This window comes from Sorex fumeus, unplaced genomic scaffold (assembly GCF_029834395.1).
Source record: "Sorex fumeus unplaced genomic scaffold, SorFum_2.1 ptg000048l, whole genome shotgun sequence".
NCBI classification, from domain to species: Eukaryota; Metazoa; Chordata; class Mammalia; order Eulipotyphla; family Soricidae; genus Sorex; species Sorex fumeus.
This window is the reverse complement of record NW_026606105.1, coordinates 13,734,142-13,755,426: the sequence shown is the minus strand read 5'-3', so window position 1 is coordinate 13,755,426 and position 21,285 is coordinate 13,734,142. Positions and strand designations below refer to the sequence as shown.

At 42.6% G+C, this 21,285-nt stretch overlaps 1 protein-coding gene across 2 annotated transcripts in view; it reads left to right on the top strand.

Annotated features, from left to right (window-relative positions):
• The window catches only part of EXOC4 (exocyst complex component 4), an 850,139-nt gene that overhangs the window by 235,821 nt on the left and 593,033 nt on the right, over positions 1–21,285 (top strand). For both annotated transcript variants that reach the window (XM_056124006.1, XM_056124007.1), the window contains exons 8-9: positions 7,826–7,971; positions 13,669–13,757. In XM_056124006.1, the coding sequence (XP_055979981.1) occupies positions 7,826–7,971; positions 13,669–13,757 (235 nt within the window). The remainder of the gene's footprint in view (positions 1–7,825; positions 7,972–13,668; positions 13,758–21,285) is intronic.

Genomic DNA, 21,285 nt, shown 5'->3' with positions numbered 1-21,285 from the left:
CGGGTCGGCCGCATGCAAGGCAAATGCCCTACCTGCTGTACTATTGCTCCAACCCCCTGTTATACATTTTAGATGATGTTTTTGTTCTTTTAAGAATGTCATCTAGTGCCATGATCTCATGATATTGAAACCTTTTTTTGTTCTTTCTTTTTTAAAAAATTGTTCTAGTTAGGAGCAAAATTGTGCTTTTGTTTTTATCTCTTGTGCTGCCTGGCTATGTGAGGAGGTTGTTGAGGGAGGGGTCCTACTATATGCTTAGGGTTCACTCCTGGTGATGTTCAGGGACTCTGGGATTCTGGGGATGTAACCCAGCTCTTCTGAGCGCAATGGCAAGGCCCTGCCCGTTGAGCTGGCTCTCCTGCTGCTCTCTGGTCCTTTTGTCAGTGCTCACCGAAGGTTCCTGGTCTTGTTCCCATTTTTCCCTTGTCAGCTTGCCACTCCATGTGTCTCTATTACGGGAACAAAGACACTGAGAAGATGGATTGACTTGAGCTTTTAATGCACCTTAAAAATTTGTTCTTGCAGGCTGTAATTGACTTGTTTTGCCGTTAGGGAAGGATTTATTTTTCTCTCTTTTCAGAGATTAATATCAAACTGCGTTGAGGAAATGCTAATGAATGTTAGAAACTAACATAAAGGTCTCAGTCACAAAACCGATGGTGTTTCTGGGAGCTTTCACATGCTCCGTCACGTTTGCAGACTCTTGGCACTGTTGGCGCTGCCATCCTAACCTTGCCAATAAGTTTACGTTTTTAGCACAAAAGTCGCACTCTATTAGGCCATTAAAATCATCTCTGTTTCTGGTGCACATTATCAAAATTCCGCAAGTCAGGCAGGAGAGAGAATGCCAGGTATAACATGCCTTGCTTGCATGTAGCTGGCTCCAGTTCATGACCCGACACCACATATGGTCCCTGGAGCACTGCCAGGGGTCGCTCCTGCTCTTGAGCCCAGATTAACCCTAGAGCACCATTGGATCTGGCTCAATCCCTGCCCCTGCCCCAAGTATATAAAAATCAGAACAAAAATCACCATGTGTTGTGAGATATGGTGGATGTGTGCTGAAAGTAGACTATGAACCAAACACGATGACTGCTTAGTACCTACATTGCAAACCGTAACACCCAAAAGGAGAGAGACAGAGAGAGAGAATGAGGGAATGTGTCTGCCAGAGAGGCAGGGGGTGGGAGAGGGTGGGGGTGGTGGGAGGGACATTGGAAACATTGGTGGTGGAGAATGGGCACTGGGGGAGGGATGGATACTCGATCATTGTTTGTTTGAAACATAATTAAGAAAGTTTATAAGTCTGTAAGTATCTCACCGTGATTTATTACAATTTAAAAATTATGACTATAAAAAAAATCACCATGTGTGTATGCTACTGTTGAGTTCATTGCCGAAAGTTAAATTTAGGGAAGAATTCGTTTTTGAGTTTTGTTTTTTATACTCAACACAGTATCATCCATACATCACATATTAAGTACGTCTAATTTAAAATAAGAACACCCTTTCCTTTAGAAGCTACGGAAAGTGATCTTGTGTTTGGATGGAGGAGGTCAAGGTAAAAGACCAGGTGCTTGAGTCTTTGCTTGCTGGTCAGGTATTTGAGACAGGATGAGAAATCCACATGCACTCTGGGATTTTTTTTTTTTTTGGTCCCTTGTACTGTGAGCAGGGAAGCTAGGAACAATTCCCTCTACCACACTAATAGTGGTTTTAATTATACAGTTGCCATTGGTAATGAGTATAATTAAGCAGGCAGCCATCCCATTTTCAAAATGACTGTTTATTTTTCTTTTGGTTTCCTTACTGCAGAATATTTTTGTTCTTATACAATGGGGTAATTAGACAGCAATATTGAAAAAATAACTTTCTCTTTTGTTCTTTGCCATTCAGATTCCATGCCCTGGTCACCTTGGTTGGGAATCTGAATATTCTTAGTGCTTTTAAATGGTGATCCTAATCTTAAAAATATTGTTCCAGGTTCTTTTGTTGTCTTTTCTGGGATTGAGGTGACAGTTTCAGAGGTATAATATGGTGACTCTGCTCTTGTTCCTTCTATGAATTTCTCTTCTCAAACCCTGAACAACAGTGTCCCATTTCTGTCTCTTCCATCCAGTAACATGCTGGTTTGTGCTTGGGTTCTACCATGGCTCGCTCTCATTTGCAGGGATCACACAGCTCAGTTTCTGCCTAATTTGTTCCCTTCTCTGTACCTTCAGATTCTGATTTATTAAAACTGTATATCTGGTTCAGTTTTTATTATTATCAGTATGAGTAGGAACCCAGCCAAACTGCTTCACTGATCCTGAAATGCAAATTCCAGAGCCTCTGCATTTTAAAAGCCCAATATATTGAAAATGATAGTATTATCTAGGCTCATTTAAGTCATTATTCAAGAGGTGGTTGATATTACCTCATACAGGATTTTAGGTGATTTTTTTTTTCGCTTCGTTCCCTTTTTATAGAAAACAGTGTAGTTTTTTTGATTCATCAGTGGTAACAAATGCAGTATATCCTTGCTCTAAATTATTAAACATTTGAAGTGAGGAGTCAGGAGAATTGATTTCTTAGTTGCACAGGTTGAAATGTATCCAAAACACCACTACCCCTTTATATAATGCCAGTGTTCTGCAAAAGCAGTATTTGTGCCAAATGTCTTGATGCATACTTGTGCATATTCATTTGTGCATTGAACTCTTAGTCAAGAACAAAAACCTATTAAGTTTTACAATGAAAATACTGGGTGTTTCCTTTAAATTCTATAAGGATATAATGGTGCACCGTCATATAATGATATTATAATATTATATGAAACTGAAAGATAGACAGTTTAAAATTTCATTGGGGGCCACCCCAGGTAGTGCTTGGGGCTTACTCCTGGCTCTGCACTCAGGGATCACTCCTGTCGGGGCTCCAGGGACCACCTCAATTCTTATGATCAAAGCCAAGTTGACTGGGCACAAGACAAGCACCCAATCCCTTGTGCTATCTCTCCAGCTCCGCCCCCCCACCCCCCCCCCCACAAAATTTAAGATTTTTAAGGAAGCAAATGGGAGGTTTATAAAGCTATAGAAAACTTGCATCACAACCTTTTAAATCTCACTTCTAGGTTTCTACGGTCTCCTCCTCTTTGTTCCGCTGTGTCACCCCCTTTCAGAACTCACAGCTCACAGGTGAGAGGGCTGGACAGTGGTACAGGCTATGGTTGCTTTGGCCCATGTGCATGAGAGGCCCATAAAGAAGGATTCACCACGTAGCCCATCACTTTGCTCTCCTAAATCCTCTTTAGTCTGCTGGCTGTTGTTGCTCCTGATTTTTTTTTTTTTAATCCATACTAATGGACTTGCTTTGATTTTCCCTCCACCTGGTGAAAGATGGTTTCCTCAAAAAATTTATGGTTTGTCATTTACACAGATCAGCAGAGAATTATATTCTACTAACCCATTCTGGGGAGAAAGAATCCGATGGGATGATTAGGTTTGGCTTGCCCCTGGTGTGGGAGGAGTGGGTAAGTAAGTCCCAAAGAACTAGCAGGGACACTAGATTCATCAGTAAGGCTGGGCAACAGTATTTATATAAGATTTTGCCATTTGGGCAATTACTGAAAGGTGTTTATTGCATTAAATGTTAAATAACGTTTGGGTATTTTAAGTAAAAAGTAAGTAAAGACCCTCCCGTTGATCATCGATTTGCTCGAGCGGGCCCAGTAACGTCTCCATTGGAGACTTTGTTGTTACTGTGTCTGGCATATCGAATACTCTCGGTAGCTTGCCGGACTCTCTGAGAGGGGCGGAGGAATCGAACTCTGGTTGGCCATGTTGGCTGCGTGCAAGGCGAACGCCCTACCCGCTGTGCTATCGGCTCCAGCTCCAGAAATCGCTTCATTTATCATTTTTTTGATAAATGAGGAAGCTGAAGATAGGAGATACATAAATTATAAGCCTTTATTTTTTTCCTTAAAAATTCTCTGTTTAGCCCCAAGTAACTATAGGCAATATGTTAAACCTCTTGATGGCCCCAACTTGTATTGTTCTTTAAAACATTGTATTTCTTTGCTTTTACCACAGAAACTTTTTTGGATCAATTTCAGCGGATTATTTCTTACAAGGAATACAAAATAAATTATTTAGCATCTGATTTTGGGACAAACTGGGGTGGTGGTGTGAAAATTTGAAATAATGATGATGGGAAGGTATAAAGGTGGTGGACTTGATGTTGAAATATTGAGTGTAATAAATTATTGTGAACAACTTTATAATAGTAAAAAAATGGGGAAATGACCTGCTGTCTTTTCATCTTTCATCCTAAATGATAATAGTGTGCTTCAGTTTTTCAATTTAAATTCATGCTGGATGCAATATGAAACAGATACTTTTAATTACTGAGAAAAGGGACTGCTGGCCTGGTGACCTGAATTGCACTAATTGAAGAAAAAACACGGAAATGGTTTTTGAAAGTTTTTTTAGGCATCAGTTGAAAGAAAGAATACTTGAGATTAGGCATTTTAGAAATGAGTGGGCCAGGCTTGGTCAAGAAGGCCTCAAGTAGAGCACTAACTAAATGATGGTTGGAGGGATCACTCGGGATAGTAGATGCATGTTGAAAGTAGACTATGGACCAAACATGATGGCTGCTTGGTACCTGGATTGTAAACCATTAACACCCAAATCGACAGAGCGTAAGAGGGAATGTGCCTGGCACAGAGACAGGGAGTGGGAAGGGGTGGGGGTAGGGGGAAGGATACTGGAAACAGTGGGGGTGGAGAATGGGCACTGGTGGAGAGATGGGTACTTGAACATTGTTTGACTGAAACACAATCATGAAAGTCTGTAAGTTTGTAAATGTATCTCACGATGATTCATTAAAATAATTATATATATAATACACACACACACACATACACACACACACACACACACACACACACACACACATAAAGAAAGCCCCAAGTAGTTGAATTGATGGGAGTGTTGAGTTCTTGTTGGAAAGAATTAGATAGGATGGAAAATCTGTATTGTGAAGTGGGGGTGGTGGATCATGAGATGAGTAGCGTGTGACAGTGACAGCAGGCCTTAGGAAGATCACTCTTGATGTTGTATGGGAAGGGCTAGACAAGTAAGCAAGGAGAGGCAGAAAATTAGATGAGGAAAAACTGCATGAGTTGCTGATGGTCAGAATGGACAGGAAGTGGCAAACTCACGTTTCGCTGCATAGGTGTTGCAGAATTTGTGCCAAATATTTCTTAGTACAAAAGACAGACAAACATCTGGCCTAAGCCGAGGGAGGGTTGGTGTATATACACAACAATAACACAAAGCAGCCAGAAGCAAAGGAGTTCCCTGCAACTTGGGTGGAACTTGGAGTCTTCACGATAACTGAAATAAGGGAAATGGAGAAGGGTCTAATACTAGATGATCTTACTCATATGCAATATAGAGTGACAAAAGAAGGGATTAATGAGCAGTGGCAAAAAAATCTGGTCATGGAGTCCCAACCAGATTAGTAAGCAGTGGGGGGAATGAGGAGGTGGACTAGAAGCAAGATATGGGCATCATTGGAGGGTGTTGGGCACGTTGGTCGTGGTGAGGTGTGTGTGTACTTAACCCCTAATTTATCATGCCCTGTGTGCTGACCCCCTAATCCTGCAACTTCTTCACGAACCATCTGGGCGCGACTGTCTTCCTATTTTGGGTAGAAATGTGTCATTTTGGCATTAATCCATGGAAGAGGGCCTGAAACTGAAGCAATGGCCAAAGTGCCCACCAGGCAAGCCTGAGTTTGTGAGTTTGATCCTTGATGCCCCCACAAGTCCTGAGCCCCATCCTGGCTGTGCTGCTTGCTGGTTAGGACCCCACACACTGCAAGTGATTTTTAGCAAATGTGGCTGGTCAAATGTGTGGGAGTACTTCAGCCAAGAATCTACCCCTGCTTCCCCCGCTCTTCAGCTAGCCTGAGTGTGAACACAACTGGCGAACGCGTGTGTATACACGGTCGGGAAAGGAGTCCAGCCCCCGGGGAGCACCCTGATTAAAGGTGGGAGCACTGACACCTGATGTGTGTCTCCTGTGGAGCACCATAGCCAAATGTATGAGCAGCAGCTTCAGATGTGTGAGCGCTATGGTCAGGTGTCTGAGCATCACAGCTAAGCCCCCCCCCCCACCCCCCATCATAAACACCACCTCCACGGAGGAAAGGGTTGGGGAGCAGGAGGAGTAATTTGTGAGTGAAACCAGTGATTTGTAGATATCTTTATTTGTATAGCAATTTGAGAGTCTGTTCCATTTTACTAGCCTTTTGACCACAGATGCCTACAAACTTTATTAGCATCAGGGCCAAATCTGCAAATAATTGAGTCCCCACCATTGACTTGTTACTGAAGTAGAGGCGCAGTTCAATATTCTTCCTGACTATTGGGCAGTTTGGGTGATATATTAGTAGAGATAGTGCGTTTGTCATTATATTACTTCATAAGCAGGCTGACTAATACTCCAGAGGCCTCATAAATAAATTAAAGAGAATTGACCAGTCTATTAACATGTTTTATTCTATCCTAGTGAAATCTTTATTGTGCCCAAAGTGAAATAAATAAACTTCATTTACTGGCCACCCACGGCCACTGTCATTGGCAGTTTATATGTTCTTTCTGAGAGGAGGGACATCATGGAAAGACACAGGCTTTGGTGCCAACTCGAGCTGGGTGGAAACCATAGATTGTTACCCTGTAGTTAGGAGACATTTCATTTTCAATTAAGTTTTTGGTATTTTTGATTTTTGAGCTGCTTAAGGTTCCCAGTAGAAATGAGAATGAGGTACAGAGATTTCCTGTGCAGTCCTACCTTATGGACCGCTAGCTGTGTGAACTAGTTAATACCTGTGCTTCTGAGCTTGTTTTTCCTCTAAAATGCAGTTGTAAACCTGTTCCATTGACCTGGGGCAGGAACAGGATCAAGCTTTAAGACTTTAAGAGTGTTTTATGTCTGGTCAGTACACAGGAATGTGCAAATGCTTATGATAGAAACACAGTGACTTGGAAATATCAGGTGACATCATGTTCCAGGGACTGCATAAGTGGGGTTTGAGGCTGATGCTTCATGTAGTGTTCAGGCTTTCATTACTGTGTGAGAGTACCACATACATGCAGCAACCAAAAGTGCAGAAAGTCTCTGAAAAGCTTTTGTTTAGTCATGGATAGAGTTGCTTAGTACACCTAACAGACCACTTGATTATCTTAAAGTACCCAGTGTAGTGAGTAGAATAGAACTGAATTGTTGCACATGAAGTAATCCAATGGCGACTCCCAGGAACTGCTGTGATTTCTATTCTGTTCTGGGTCTGCATTTTTTCCCCTGTAATGGGGACTTCTTTTGTTCTGTTTTGGGACCACACCGGGTAGTGTTCAAGTCTTACTCCTGACCTTGAGCTCAGAATTACTCCTGGTGGATTCAGGGGACCATATGGGGTACCAGAGATCAAACCTGGGTCGGATATGTGGAAGATAGGTCTGTATCTCTGGGGTGGCCTGGGATACCACCCCCTGCCACCCTTCTATACCCCTTCCACACAGGCGCTCTGCTAGTGTGTTTGAAAATGTGTTTGCTCCCATGTTCAAATGCTCTTAGTTTCAGAAGTAGTAGAACAGATGACTTTCTCTCTATAAAGGAACCTTTCTTCAGATCTGCAGCTAGAGTATGAACAACAACTGGGACAATCCATGTCTGAACGTCAGGAAAAAGTTTTTAGAGTTAGATTTTTTGTTTTCCACTTGCTGTTCTTATGAGCACATCACCAGTGTGTGCATTAAACTCTTTATGTGATTGCACAGATGCTGTTGACCGAGTACTTGGACATGAAAAATACTCGTACCGCCTCTGAACCATCAACTCAGCTAAGTTACGCCAGCACTGGACGAGAATTTGCAGCCTTTTTTGCCAAGAAGAAACCTCAACGGCCCAAAAATTCTCTTTTCAAGTAAGTGTCTTCCTATTGTTGAGACAGAGGGTGTGGAGAAATGTTTGATCCAAGTTGAATGGCCTTTTGCTTCATTGAAAGCCGAATGATATGGAGATTATGTACATGTGTGTCTAATATACATCGGACATATGTATATTATAGATATATCCAATTTTATATACTTCTGTTTTATATAAGCAGAGATGACTGTTTTGGAACTTAACTGGACTACCTACAACTTTGAGTAAAATTTTCCAGAATTTGGTTTCTGGTGAGTTTTATGTAAAAATGAAGGAGAATGAAAATTTCCAGTTGTTCCTGGGGAATTTTATAAATGAAAGGAAATGAAATACTGCAGTCTTTGAAAATGCCCCAAGTGTCATGAAATAACCTTTGTTAATAAAGTTATGAAATCTCCCTGGCTGGATCATACTGGATTTTATTTGATTTAATAAAGAAACAATCTGGAAATTCTTCTTTTACTAATTACTGTCTTCATTAACCCTGGCAGGCCACAATGCCCTCAGTGTATGCCACTTGGTTGCTTCTAACCATATTAATGTTATTATTAAAATTGATAACAATAACAGTAATTATGAGTAATGGAGTACTTTTTAAGTACCGGAAACTGACTGAGGTAGAGGACCCTCTCAAACCAATCTCAAACATAGTCAATTCAGATCCTGTCAAATTTTAGTAGCAGCACTAGTTGCTAATACTTAACACTTGCGAGACATTAAGCCATCTCTGTGGGTGATCTCATTTACCTACTACAACACACTCATAAGTGAAGCTGTCAGTTTCACCCTCTTTCACATATTAAGAAAGTGAGACACAGACAGATTAAGGGACTTAACGTAAATTCCTGTATCTTCCGGTAGAAGAAGCCTAAAATCTTAGCCAGATCTTTGTGTTCTTTTGAAGATTTAAAAGTGATTGTAGAAGTTATACCTGAGAAGTTCAGCATATAAAGTAGCTACGGATGGATCATGGCACTATTTTGACTTCATTTGTTTTGAGTAGTTGAAGCTCTGGTGTCTTTCATTGATCTGCTTCTGAGATTTTTTTTTTTTTATCACGGGCTCCTGCAGTTCATAATCATTCAGTGGTTTCCACAGTTCCTTTATCTTGTGGTCTACAGAAGAGGTTTGCTGTGCCCTCACTGGAATAAGACCCATTGTGTTCAGTGTGTGTGATGGCTGCAGGGCACTCAATAAACAGTTAAGGCATTTAAGTCTGCGTGTAACACAGAGCTTCAAAAGAAGTAAATTCAGCTGTGCAAAGTTTTTCTCTCACAGCACTAAGGTGAATATTATTTTTATTTTCAGTTAGTAGATTTTATTTGTTTTTTGTTAGGTTTATTATTTGCTTTTGGTTTACACTCAGCTATGCTCAAGAGCTATTACTGGGTGCTGGAGTGATAGCACAGTGGGTAGGGTATTTGTTTACCTTGCACATGGTCAACCCAGGTTCAATCCCCAGTATCCCATATGGTCCTTCTAGCACAGGCAGGAATAATTCCTGAGTGCAGAGCCAGGAGTAACTCCTGAGCATCGCTGGGTGTAACTTCCCCCCCCCCCCCCAAAGCAAACAAACAAAAACAAAAAACAAAATGAAAACAAAAACCCCAAAGCTATCCTGGCTCTTTGCTCAGGAGTGATCATTGGCAGTGCTTTGGGAACCAACATCCGTACCAATATCGAAGGGTATCAGCTACCAGCAAGCATCCTACCTCCTGGCCTGTCTCTCCCATCCAGATTCTGGTTTTAGTCATAGTTTTAGTCTTTCAGAACAGCACAGCCTTGCCTAACTCCCCCCTTCTAAAGTTTCCCTTGTTATTGAAATCTTCCATTATGTGGTGCTAAACTAATCTTGAGTCACCATTATTAACTAAAACCCAGTAATCACAGGAGGATTCACTCTCCGAGTTGCTCAGTGCTGTGGGTTTTGGATTACCATCTGCTCGCCTCTATAGTATTGTGATAATGGTCTCATGGCCCTAAACGTTCTCATTTTTCATTCCACCTTCTTTGCTTTACCGCAAACGTCTGGCAGTCCCTGATCATTTGATTGTCTCTATGACTTGCTTTTTCCAGAATGCCTTTTACTGGGAGTCACGGTATCTAGAGTCCTTTCAGTTCTTTCACTCAGCAGCATGTGTAGAAGTTTCCTCCATGACTTTCTGAGCTTTCTTTGAATCTTTCTTTACACCCTCCCTCCCCCAGTAGTATTCCATGGTGAGGATGTACCAGAACTAGTTTTTTATAGCACAGCGGTAGGGCGTTCGCCTTACAAGCGGCCAACATGGCCGACCCGAGTTCGATTCCTCCTCGGAGAGCCCGGCAAGCTACCGAGAGTATTCGATATGCCAAACACAGTAACAACAAAGTCTCCAATGGAGATGTTACTGGGCCCGCTCGAGCAAATCGACGATCAATGGGAGGGCCTTTACCTTTTCCTTTACCTTAACTCTCAGAATACATCTTGATTCGTTCCAATGGCTAGCAGTTATGAATGAAGCTGTTATAAATATTCAGGTGGAGGTTTTGTCTAGATGTAGCTCATTTGGATAAATTCCTAGAAGTTTTTTTTACTGAATCATAGGGTAAGACCACGATTTGCTAGGCGCTGCCAAACTGCTTTCCAAAGTGACTCCACCCTCTTCTAAAAGTTAATAATTAGTTATTGATTATTCCCATGTCACTCTCTGCTGGTGAAGAGGCTACCTTGTGAGCTTTCCTGGGGGTCTCAGGTTGGGGTCTGTGCCTAAGCCAGTCTGTCACAAGGGAAAGCTGACTGATGTGATGGTCTCTGACCAGTCCAGGTTCAACTTGGGTATATAGACTAGGTGCTGTTCTCCCTGAGCCACGGGGCTGAGTGCAAAGAGAGGGGAGAGAGGAGGCAAGGAACAGCAGAGACTAGGACTGCCTGGCCAGAGCCTTCTGCACCCCCACCCCACCCCTGACTGCATTCTAAATCCAGACGTATTGCAGTAACTGCATTCTAAATCCAGACGTATTGCAGTAACTGCATTCTAAATCCAGACGTATTGCAGTAACTGCATTCTAAATCCAGACGTATTGCAGTAACTGCATTCTAAATTCAGATGTATTGCAGTAACTGCATTCTAAATCCAGATGTATTGCAGAAAGCAAATCGATTCCACGCTCGCCACCATCCCAACTTTCCGCCTCACACCACATACACGTTTTCCCAGCACTTATTGAATCCCGACATTGTGGCACTGGAGAAAATACGGAAATTGTTGGAAATGAATGTGGACACTTAACGAATGACACACCTTCATTATTGCATGGTAGGAAAAATCCAGGGACCCACTTTTCAACTTGGGCCTGCTGCTCCGATTTACCCCTTTTTTTTTCTTTTTGGGTCACACCTGGCGATGCACAGGGGTTACTCCTGGCTCTGCACTCAGGAATTACTCCTGGTGGTGCTCGGGGGACCATATAGGACGCTGGGAATCAAACCCGGGTCGGCCACGTGCAAGGCAAACGCCCTACCCGCTGTGTTATCGCTCCAGCCCCGATTTGCCCTTTTCTTGACCTGGTTCTCCTGTTAATGAACTGAGTGAGATGGAGCAGGTGTTGCTTCTTAGGGTGCCTCTGCCTCTTTGGCTGTAAAAGGAGGGGAGTCTGACTGGGGCGGGGCTCTTACTGTAAAGTGAGAGCAGTCTGTGACTTGTTGCAGACATCAAAAGCATTCTCCAAGTGGCAAAAACTAGATATCAGGTTATAAAGGATTACCGTTTCGGTGAGCCTGGACTCTTGTTTTATTAACACATCCATGAGGGACTTTATTGGTCTTGTTAATTGCCCGAAGCCAGGGCTAACATGTGTCGAAGCTCTCACTCCTCAATAATGGGTGCCTTAAGATTCTTTGCTCGAGTTTGTTGGTTTTTTTCCCCTTTTCTTTCTTATTTATTTATTTATTTATTTATTTTATTAGTGAAACACCATGAGGTACAGTTATAGACTTACAAGAGGTACAGTTATAGGCTACAGCTTTTTGTGCTTGGATTTCAGTTATACAGTGATCAAGTACCCATCCCTCCACCAGCGCCCATCCTCCACCACCACGGGTCCCAGCATCCCTCCCACCCCCCATCCCCCCGCCTCGTCCCACCCTGCCTCTGTGGCAGGGGCATTCCCTTTTGTTCTCTCTCTCTCTCTCTCTCTCTCTCTCTCTCTCTCTCTCTCTCTCTCTCTCTCTCTCTCTTTCTCCTTTTGGGTCCTGTGGTTTGCGAGAGAGGCATTGCGTGGCAATCATGTTTGGTCTATAGTCTACTTCTCCCAGCATGCTTCTCCCACCCTGGGAGGATCCTCCCAACACCCTTTATTTGGTGCTCCCTTCTCTATCTGAGCTTCCTTTTCTATTTCTATTTTCCCTTTTCTATTTCTAATCAGTTGCCCTCAGCGTGCTGCCACTGTGAGGGCCGCAGCTCCTTTTATTTTGCACGGGACGGGCAGGTGGTACATTTGAAGCATACTGCAACGTTTCCCCAACCTCCTGGCTATTAGTGGCCTCTTAGTTCCTGGCAGGATACAGGAAGAGGATCAAGTGGCCCATGTGATGCCCTCAGACTGAAAGTCCTCTTGGGATCCTTCCTGTCACAGGTGGGCTAGAGGAGGTGTCATTCAGAACATGATGGTGCTTCTTCCCCGCCCCGCCTCCCGGACACTGAAGCCTTCTCCCTGCTGTTCTTTCATCTTGGAGCTGCTGACTGCTTACTACCAGTCCTTCCTGGGAGGATTTCTCCTGTCCTTTGCTTGCTGTTTGGATTTGAAAAGCTCAGGCTTGAAAAGGAATTTCTCCGCACGTCAAAGGATTTGCTCCTTGCCTCCTCCCCAGCATTTTTCCTGTTTGTTTTCTCCCCAGAAAGCCTGCAGGTTTCTCCTAAGACAGTGGTTTTGTTTGTTTGTTTTCATGTTTTAAGAGGAGAGCCATCCCTTTAGCTTCTTTCCTCCCGTTCTTTACCATGTGGCCTCTGGAACCTTTTTTCTGGATTGTTAAAAACCAGCGCATTGAGCTTGGTGCTTTTATGGGCGTTGAGGTGGAAGGGGGCAGGTAAAAACTCAGGGGGCTTATGGGGGCTTTGGAGGAGATATTAAAGACCCCGGGCTTCCTTTGTGCCATTGTTTCACAGCGTGTCTAGCACGTTCTCTGTGCTGCTCCCCTCACCTTCCTGTGTTCTTTGTCTTAGCCCCTAACCCTTCACGCCCTGTGTGCTGACTCCCCCTAGTCCAGCACCCGCTTTGTACTGACCCTGCTCTCTGGCCCTTGCACCAGACGAGTGAGACAGGCAGGTTGTCTGCTCGGAGAGGCCAGTACATATGACTGCCACCTGGCAGTCGTGGATGGCCTTGGGGCCGCAGAGTTGCACAGGCAGATTAACTTTAGAAAACATTCTGTGTTTGGCAAAGGATCATGGTAGCCTGGAGCCACAAGCTCGGACACATCAGGCTGGTCCTCACTGATCCAGAACAGGAGGGGAAGTTCCTGAGGCTGTGGCCGAGCAGTTCGGCCAGGGATATTCGTACCTGGAGGTCAGGGTGGCTGGCCCTGGGACAGTTATAGATCCACCAGCATGACCTGTGATCAGAGCATCAGGGAGCATCACTGGAACTAGACTCTACCCGTCTCTGGAGTCCAGAGCTGGGTACCCCCCTGATGGCTGTCCTCTGTGTCTCACGGTAGGTTTGAGTCCTCGTCGCATGCCATCAGCATGAGCGCCTACTTGCGGGAGCAGCGGAGGGAACTGTACAGCCGGAGTGGAGAACTTCAAGGTGAGTGACCAAACTTCTCCGCAGGAGGAAACTGTTGCTCTGGAAAGATCCGAAGTGTTTGGAGTATGTAAATTTGTGATCTGCATTCGCACAGTTCTTCGATAACAGCAACAGACTGGGTATTCTCTTTCTCCTCTCACAGTCCCCCATCTGCCACCGAGCTGCTGAGGCCATGCCAGTGGCCAGGGAGTCTCTAGATCCACTGCTGTGCAAGCCGGAACTCATGGCCAGAAGAGACGAGGCGGGTCTCTTCTTGCTTCGAGATGGCAGGCTCGAGTCCAGGTGGAGCCTAAGGGCAGGGCATCCTCTGTCACCCGCTCCTGTCATGCTTCCCAGTTTTCAGTGCCTTCTGGAAAGTGGCAGGAATCCCTGATGTTTGCAAAAGGGCGGATTTAGCCTCTGTGATTATGTTAAGGGAAGGGTTACTTAGAGCTCTCTGTTCTAACCAGCATGACTTTGATACACAGGACACCTGATACTTGGTTGTGAAAGAACTGTAGTCTGGATAAGACAATATTTAGAAACTGAATTCTAAGCAAATGTCATTAAACTGAAAAATATCAAGCCCAGGTATTCATTTTTTTGTGACAAAAGATGGTGTTCCTGGTAAATGAAGTCAAATAAAAAAAAGAGTTTTGGAACCATTTGAAAGGGATGGAAGTTGGGTTCAGGGAGTAAAGGTCAAGACCTGAGGTCAGGTTGTGAAACTAAGGCTTGAGGTATTAGCAACTATATCAGGAGGTAAATGCTGATAGCCAAGGTGATTTGCAGGGCCAGAGTGGTAGTACAGGGTGGGGGGTGCTTGCCTTGCTTGTGCGTGACCCAGGTTCGATCCCTTGCATCCTCATATGATCCGCTGAGCCCACCTGGAGTAACCCCTGAGCACAGACAGGTGTGGCACAGAAACAAAAACAAAACTTAAGATGATTTACAGAAGATCTCTAGAGGAGTTAAAGGGAGGGAGTGTTTTTGTTTACATTGTTTTAGAAAGACGGTTTGTTTTCTCAGTGATGGATAGGAGATATTTTTGATGAATATTGATGAAACCTCCCTGCTGGTCCCCCTTCTTGTCCTTGCTTACACACATTCACACACACACATACGTACACATGTACACACTCACGTGCATATGCATGCAAACACACATACATACACATTCATGCACACTTACACAACATCATGTATACTCACTCTGCTCACTCTCAGCCCTTTGTGGGGTTGTGGCCTCAGCTGTCTGCTCACTTACATAAGATTCCCTTTATCTGCACCCTTTATACCATATTGTGGATTAAAACTTATTTTGCCTCTGCAATAAACTATAAATTCCATGCGGGCAATGCTATTCCCTTAGCTGTATCTGTCATTGGGCCTATACAACAAATTTTCCCTAAATCTTGGTTTCCTTAGTGATAGAACAAGTGAGGAGAATGGAAATTGGCCACAGGACAGAGAGATGACCTTTGAAAGGTGAAAAGCGCCCCAGCAGGTTTGGGGGCGGCTCATAGCCTTTATCGGATTCATAGGTTACCATCTTGAAATTTAAGGTGAGGAAGAAGCTGCACATACATAAACTCTTCCTCTTTGCAGTTATATCCAGCTTACTAAGTAGAAATGGTACCCTTGAACTGCCTGGCCTAGGACAACACTGCCATATTTAATAGAAAAATGTTTAAAAATCCCACTAAGTTGCAGAATAATTTTATTCTGTGAGAATGGATAATTGAAGAATCACTGCAGTCTCACTAGGAACTTTCTCTTCCTTTGGAAAGTTAATTGAAATGTTTAAGCAGTAGTTTATTTTACTTAGACATGCCCAGCAAAATAGGAAGATTTGTTTTGGTTACAAGGGAGGGAAGTAGTTAGCAAACATATTATGACATTCATGATCATTAAAGATGCTGAAAGTATGAAAAATACTTGCACCGCATGTTTGGTGAGAGAATAGGTCAACTGATCTTTTTTTTTTTTTCTTTAAGTAAAAGTTTGGTATGTTTCATTTGAAAATGCAGTACCATTGTTTTTCTTCCAAAATTTTCATTCGGGGAATTTTACTTCATTCATTTCTCTAATTTTGTTTTATTCTTTTCTCTGATGAAGGATTTTAACCTTTCAGTGGAAGGAAGGAAGGAAACTACAGCTACTTTTTTTTTTTTATGAAAAAGGGTCTTCCCTTTTCAGCCTTTTCATCTGATAATCCAAGGACCAAGTGAAAACTTCATTTCTGCTTAACCTTGTAAAGGAATAATTGATCATTGAGTCAATCTGAAGAGGCTGGCAGAGAACTTTTGTCTCTTAATTCTATATAGCTGCAGTCTTGGTTTCCCCAATGGTTGGTTGGCTTCAGAAGATCAACTTCTGGGGCAGGGAAGAAGTAAAGAAATTTCACCAGAAAGACCATTAAAGTTCTCTTTAAAAAAAAAAGTGAACTTAAGCTGCCTACACAATATTTTGACATGCAATTAAAAATATTACTCAGCCTAAGAACACGCAAGAGAAATATAAGAGAATAAAAACCGATATGTCTTGGGGCCAGAGAGGTAGTCCAGTGGGTAGGGTGCTTGCCTTGCATGCCACAGTTCTGGGTTAGATTCCCAGATCCCTGTGTCTGCCAGGAGTGATCCCTGAGCACAGAGCCAGGAATAAACCCTGAGCTGCATGTGGCCCCAAACCCAACCCAACTGAACAAGACGAAAACATGAGATGTCTTTGGTATTATCCACCCATCTCACTGGGCTCTTGTTCTGGTATAGATGGTTCATTCCTTAGTCAGCTGTTGGCATTTGGGCCAAGGAAGTGGGATGGTCTTTCCAAGTATGTGGTGATAAACAGGTAGAAATCTAACTTGCATCTCTGCCTACATTAACTATAGAGTTCCTATGGTTTTGAACCACTCTCTGCCTTTGTTGTACTGCTTATCTAATTCGCCCTGGAAGCTGGGGGCGGTGTTGCTTCTAACGCTTTGCTTGACCGTCACTTCTCAAGTTTGATATGTGTTACCTCTGAAGAATAAGGTAAAGGTAAAGGTAAAGACCCTCCTGTTGTTCATCGATTTGCTTGAGCGGGCCCAGTAACGTCTCCATTGGAGACTTTGTTGTTACTGTGTTAGGCATATTGAATACGCCACGGGGAGCTTGCCAGGCTCTGCCGTGCGGGCAAGATACTCTCGGTAGCTTGCCAGGCTCTCCAAGCGGGGTGGAGGAATCGAACTCAGGTCGGCCATGTTGGCTGCGTGCAAGGCAAACGCCCTAACGTGCTATCGCTCCTCCGAAGAATAAGATAACTAATGAATGACTTTCTGAGCTTTCCTCAGCATTATTGTTCATGTGCACATATTTTATTAACTCGGTAATTTCCTACACTTCCCCTGGAAGGTCAAGATTTGCAGGCTTCATTCATTCCAGGTGCATTCCAGGTGCCTGCACGAATGTTGGACTTGAACCAGGCTCTTAAAGAATTGGTGAGAAAGACTCCTGTCCTGAGTATTGTCTCTGATGCTCAGGTCTTCTTGTTTGAGAAGCACTCACAGGAGAGCAGCCATCCTGTGATTTGTCTTTGCTCATTTTTTTACTCATTCTCACTCATGAATGGGTGAGAGTATGTTGTCATTGATCCAAGCAGAAATGTATATTCAGTTTCCATTACAGTTTCTTTTTCTGTCTTGGGGCTACATTGTACTTCTGTTTATACTCAATAATATTACCGTTAGAGTGCTATTTTTATTCCCATTAGTTTAATGAGTGGCATTTCCATAGCTCTGACATTAAAATATTCTGTAAAGCTCCAACCACTTGAGAATTGACTTCTCTAAGAGAATTTGCTTTACATAGTAAATATGGAAGGATTGGCACCAGAGACACTAGGCGCTTACATTGACCTGACCTGAGCTTTCTGAACGTTTCTCTCTAATGGGTTGTTGGTCACTGGGGTTGTGAATACTTAATGATCGTGTATGTAATTAATGTTCTTGGAGGTGACTTGCCTTAAGGTAAAGCAGTGTTTGAAGTAGATTAACAGTTGAGTTGATTATCCTTTTTATGAAGAATTTATAGCAAATCTGTTCAATAGTAAGCTTTTCTGTAATGGCTCAGTAAAAGTAGGATTCTGTTTGTGCACACATTTTGGGGGACATGTTGACAGTAGTGAGCTGCATTATTTAATATCTCACTGAGCTTGTTTATTTGGTTTACATAGAGCAGTTTCATACTCCTGCCACATATTTGTTTTATAGTTTTAAATGCAAAAATCACTTATACCCTGAAAACTGTTTAAAATTTTTTATAACCATTTAAAGTTTGCATAATGACTTGTTAATAATTTTGTTATGATATGCAGAGGATATAAAACGGTATATATTTTTCCTTCTTTCAAGTACATATAATTATTTTTAAATAACCTTAATCTTTTATAGTTATGTCTTCTGTTTAAGGTTCTAGAATAATGTTTCAAAGTTGCTTCCTCTTCTTTCAATATGCTTAAGTTTCTGCTTTTAAAGAAGATTGAACCTACTTTTGAGTGTAAGCTTTGCCTTATGATTACATCCTAATAGAATTTTTGTGCATGCTAATTTCTTTATCTTTTCTTTAACTGCAACTGAATAATAAATTTGCTTTCCTTCGGTCATGAACAGGCTAATGCATTATTTAAAATCATTTAGGTAATGAGGATATTCTTTTGCCAAGATTGTTAGAATGCACCATATCTTTGTCTTCATTGGTGTTCTTGTTTTGTGGACTGAATTCACTTTAAATGGGTTCATTTTTCTGAATTGTTCCATTTTGCTCAGCTTCATCTCTTCCTTGAGAACATGCCAGTGGTAACTGAGCCATGTGGAAGAGGCTGGTAGGCTTGAGGCGGTAGATACTGGTTGGTCTGGGCACCTGGTCCCTCTCTGATGCATAACTTCACACTACACTCAAGCCTGAGCATCTCCTGAGAAAGGGTCCCGATCATCATGCAAATGGTGACTCACAGCCTCTTAAAAAATTTAGTTCTACTTATTCATGCAGTCATCAGATAGGGAGAAGGGGGAATACAAGTAGGTGAGAATAGTTTTGTTTTATTTCATCTTGTTTTCAGTTTATTTAAACACCCTAATTGACAAAGTAGTTCATAATATAGTCACTACAGGATTATATTTAAGTTTTAAAACTGATTACTTTTGTTCCTCTTTATATTAGATTTGGAAAGGTTTTTTGAAGCAAACTTTTTAAAAAAATAACATAAACCTCTAACATCATGTAACAGAAAAACATTAGCTGTTAGCAAGCTCATATTTTATTGGGTTCTCATTATGTTTTGTTTTGATTTGGGGGCCACAGCTGGTGCGTCCCAGAGTCTGTCCTTTCTCCCAGCGCACTGCTCCGAGGACCATCTGGTACTTGAACTTGGGGCTGCGGGGTGCAAAGCATAGGCTCTCTCCTTGTTGAACTAGCTCTCCTCTCAAAATTTCTACATGATGTAAAAATGTTAGCTTTTACTTTAGGGCCATAAAAATTATTTCTGATTGTTTATATGATATAACTCATGCTGAGTGACCTTTATTTTTTATATATCTATTATTTTTTTGTTTGGGGGCCATACCTGGCGATGCTCTGGAATTCCTTCTGGTGGTACTCAGGGGACCATATGGGAAGGTGAGGCTCGAACCCCGGTCAGCTCTAAGTAAGGCAAGCGCCCTCCTTGTTACACTGTTGCTCTGACCCCGACTTGCGCTTTACTCAGAGAAGACCAAACATGGCACATTGTGAGAAAAATAATTATTAGAAACTGACGTGAGCACTTATATAACAAGCTTAACATGTTCCAGTAAGACATAATCCATAAAGTAATTTTCTGTTTCCAAAATGATGTTTGTATCCATCACGAAAGCCAATAGTAATCTTATGTGATCTAGTTTTTTTTTTTTTAACTTTTATTAGTGAGACACCATGAGGTACAGTTGTAGACTTACAAATTTTTGTGCTTGGGTTTCAATTATACAACGATCAAATACCCATCCCTCCACCAGTGCCCATTTCCTACCACCACAGATCCCAGTATCCCTCCCACCCCCCAGCCCCCAACCCCACCCTGCCTCTGTCGCAGGGCATTCCCTTTTGTTCTCTCTCTCCTATTGGGTGTTGGGTTTTGCAAAAGAGGCAATGGGTGGCTAGTTTTAAAATTCAAAAGAAAGTAATGCTAAGTTCCCTAAGTGTGATGCCTAGGGAATAAAACAGTAGGTTCTCATGGTGAAAAGTGCTATAGGGCTCGGGGTGTGGCTCAGTGTGGAGTGTATGCCTGGCAGGACCTGATCCTTTGGCACTCCTTAACCCTAGAGTACTTTACACTCATCGTCTGGTACTTTTCCCATTTACTTTTCAGCCCAAGGATCTCTTTCGTTTACTTATTTACAGCTCAGTGTGGAAAGCAGATGTGGAGATGGGTTGACTAACTTAAGGTTGGAGGCTCAAGAGAGAGCCCCTTGTTTAGAGATAACTCCCTTCCATCTCTCCCCCCCCCTTCCCCGCCATGCACACACACACACACACACACACGCGCGCGCGCACACACACACACACACACACACACTCACACACACATCTGCTCCTTTGCCTTCCTCTGAGGGACACCAGGGGCACCATTACAAAGATAGAGACTTCCAGAATCTGCTCCCATCAAGGGAAACTTGGTCTGGGAGAGGAATGACATTACACATTAGCTAGGGGTGGGGGTAAACTAGTCATTGGTAGATAGTGAGAAAATAGATTATTCATAAAGAGGGAAAAAAAACCCTTTGAATTTGAACCTCATTCATTCAGGAAAATAAATTTTTAATAGATTGAGAACTTAGCTGCGAAAGGCAAAACTCTATTGGCAAGAATATTTGGAGAACATAATGGTTTTTAATAGCAAAACTGGAAACAGTCCAGATTATCATTGTAGAATGTATTTATAAATTGGGTATGGTTAGATAGTTTAATACCGCATATCAATGAAAATGAATGCATGATGCAGTTTATTAACTTGATTTTACTCTTCCAAGTAATGACATAAGTTCGTGAGTGTGTGTTTATGGTTTAATCTCTTTTGAGTGCAGGTTAGACTTGACCAGTCTGTCCTGTAGGCATATATCATTTGGTGGTTAAAATGTGAAGAAAGCCAGGTCAAGGGCATCAATGGGCAGTTCAGGAAAGAAAGCCCTTTTGGGGAGTAGAGAGAGTGAGCTTATCAGAGGGAAGCACCTGGGGCTCTGAAGTTAATGGTACTGTTTAAAGTGAGGGATGGAAATGCAGTTGTTCTTTTATTATGCTTAAAATGGTGCACATGTCACAGATACTCTTAGATAGCATATGTTTTGCCAACAGTCAAAAATATGACAAACGAATTTTTAGAAAGGACCTATAACATAAGTCTTCAGTGATGAAACCACGTGTGTGTGTGTTTTCTTGTGTGTGTGTGTGTGTGTGTGTGTGTGTAGCCTAATTTCCCACCTAAAAGCCTAAGCCACAGGCCAAGAGATGGCTTAGGGAAGCTCCAGCTCCTATCGAAG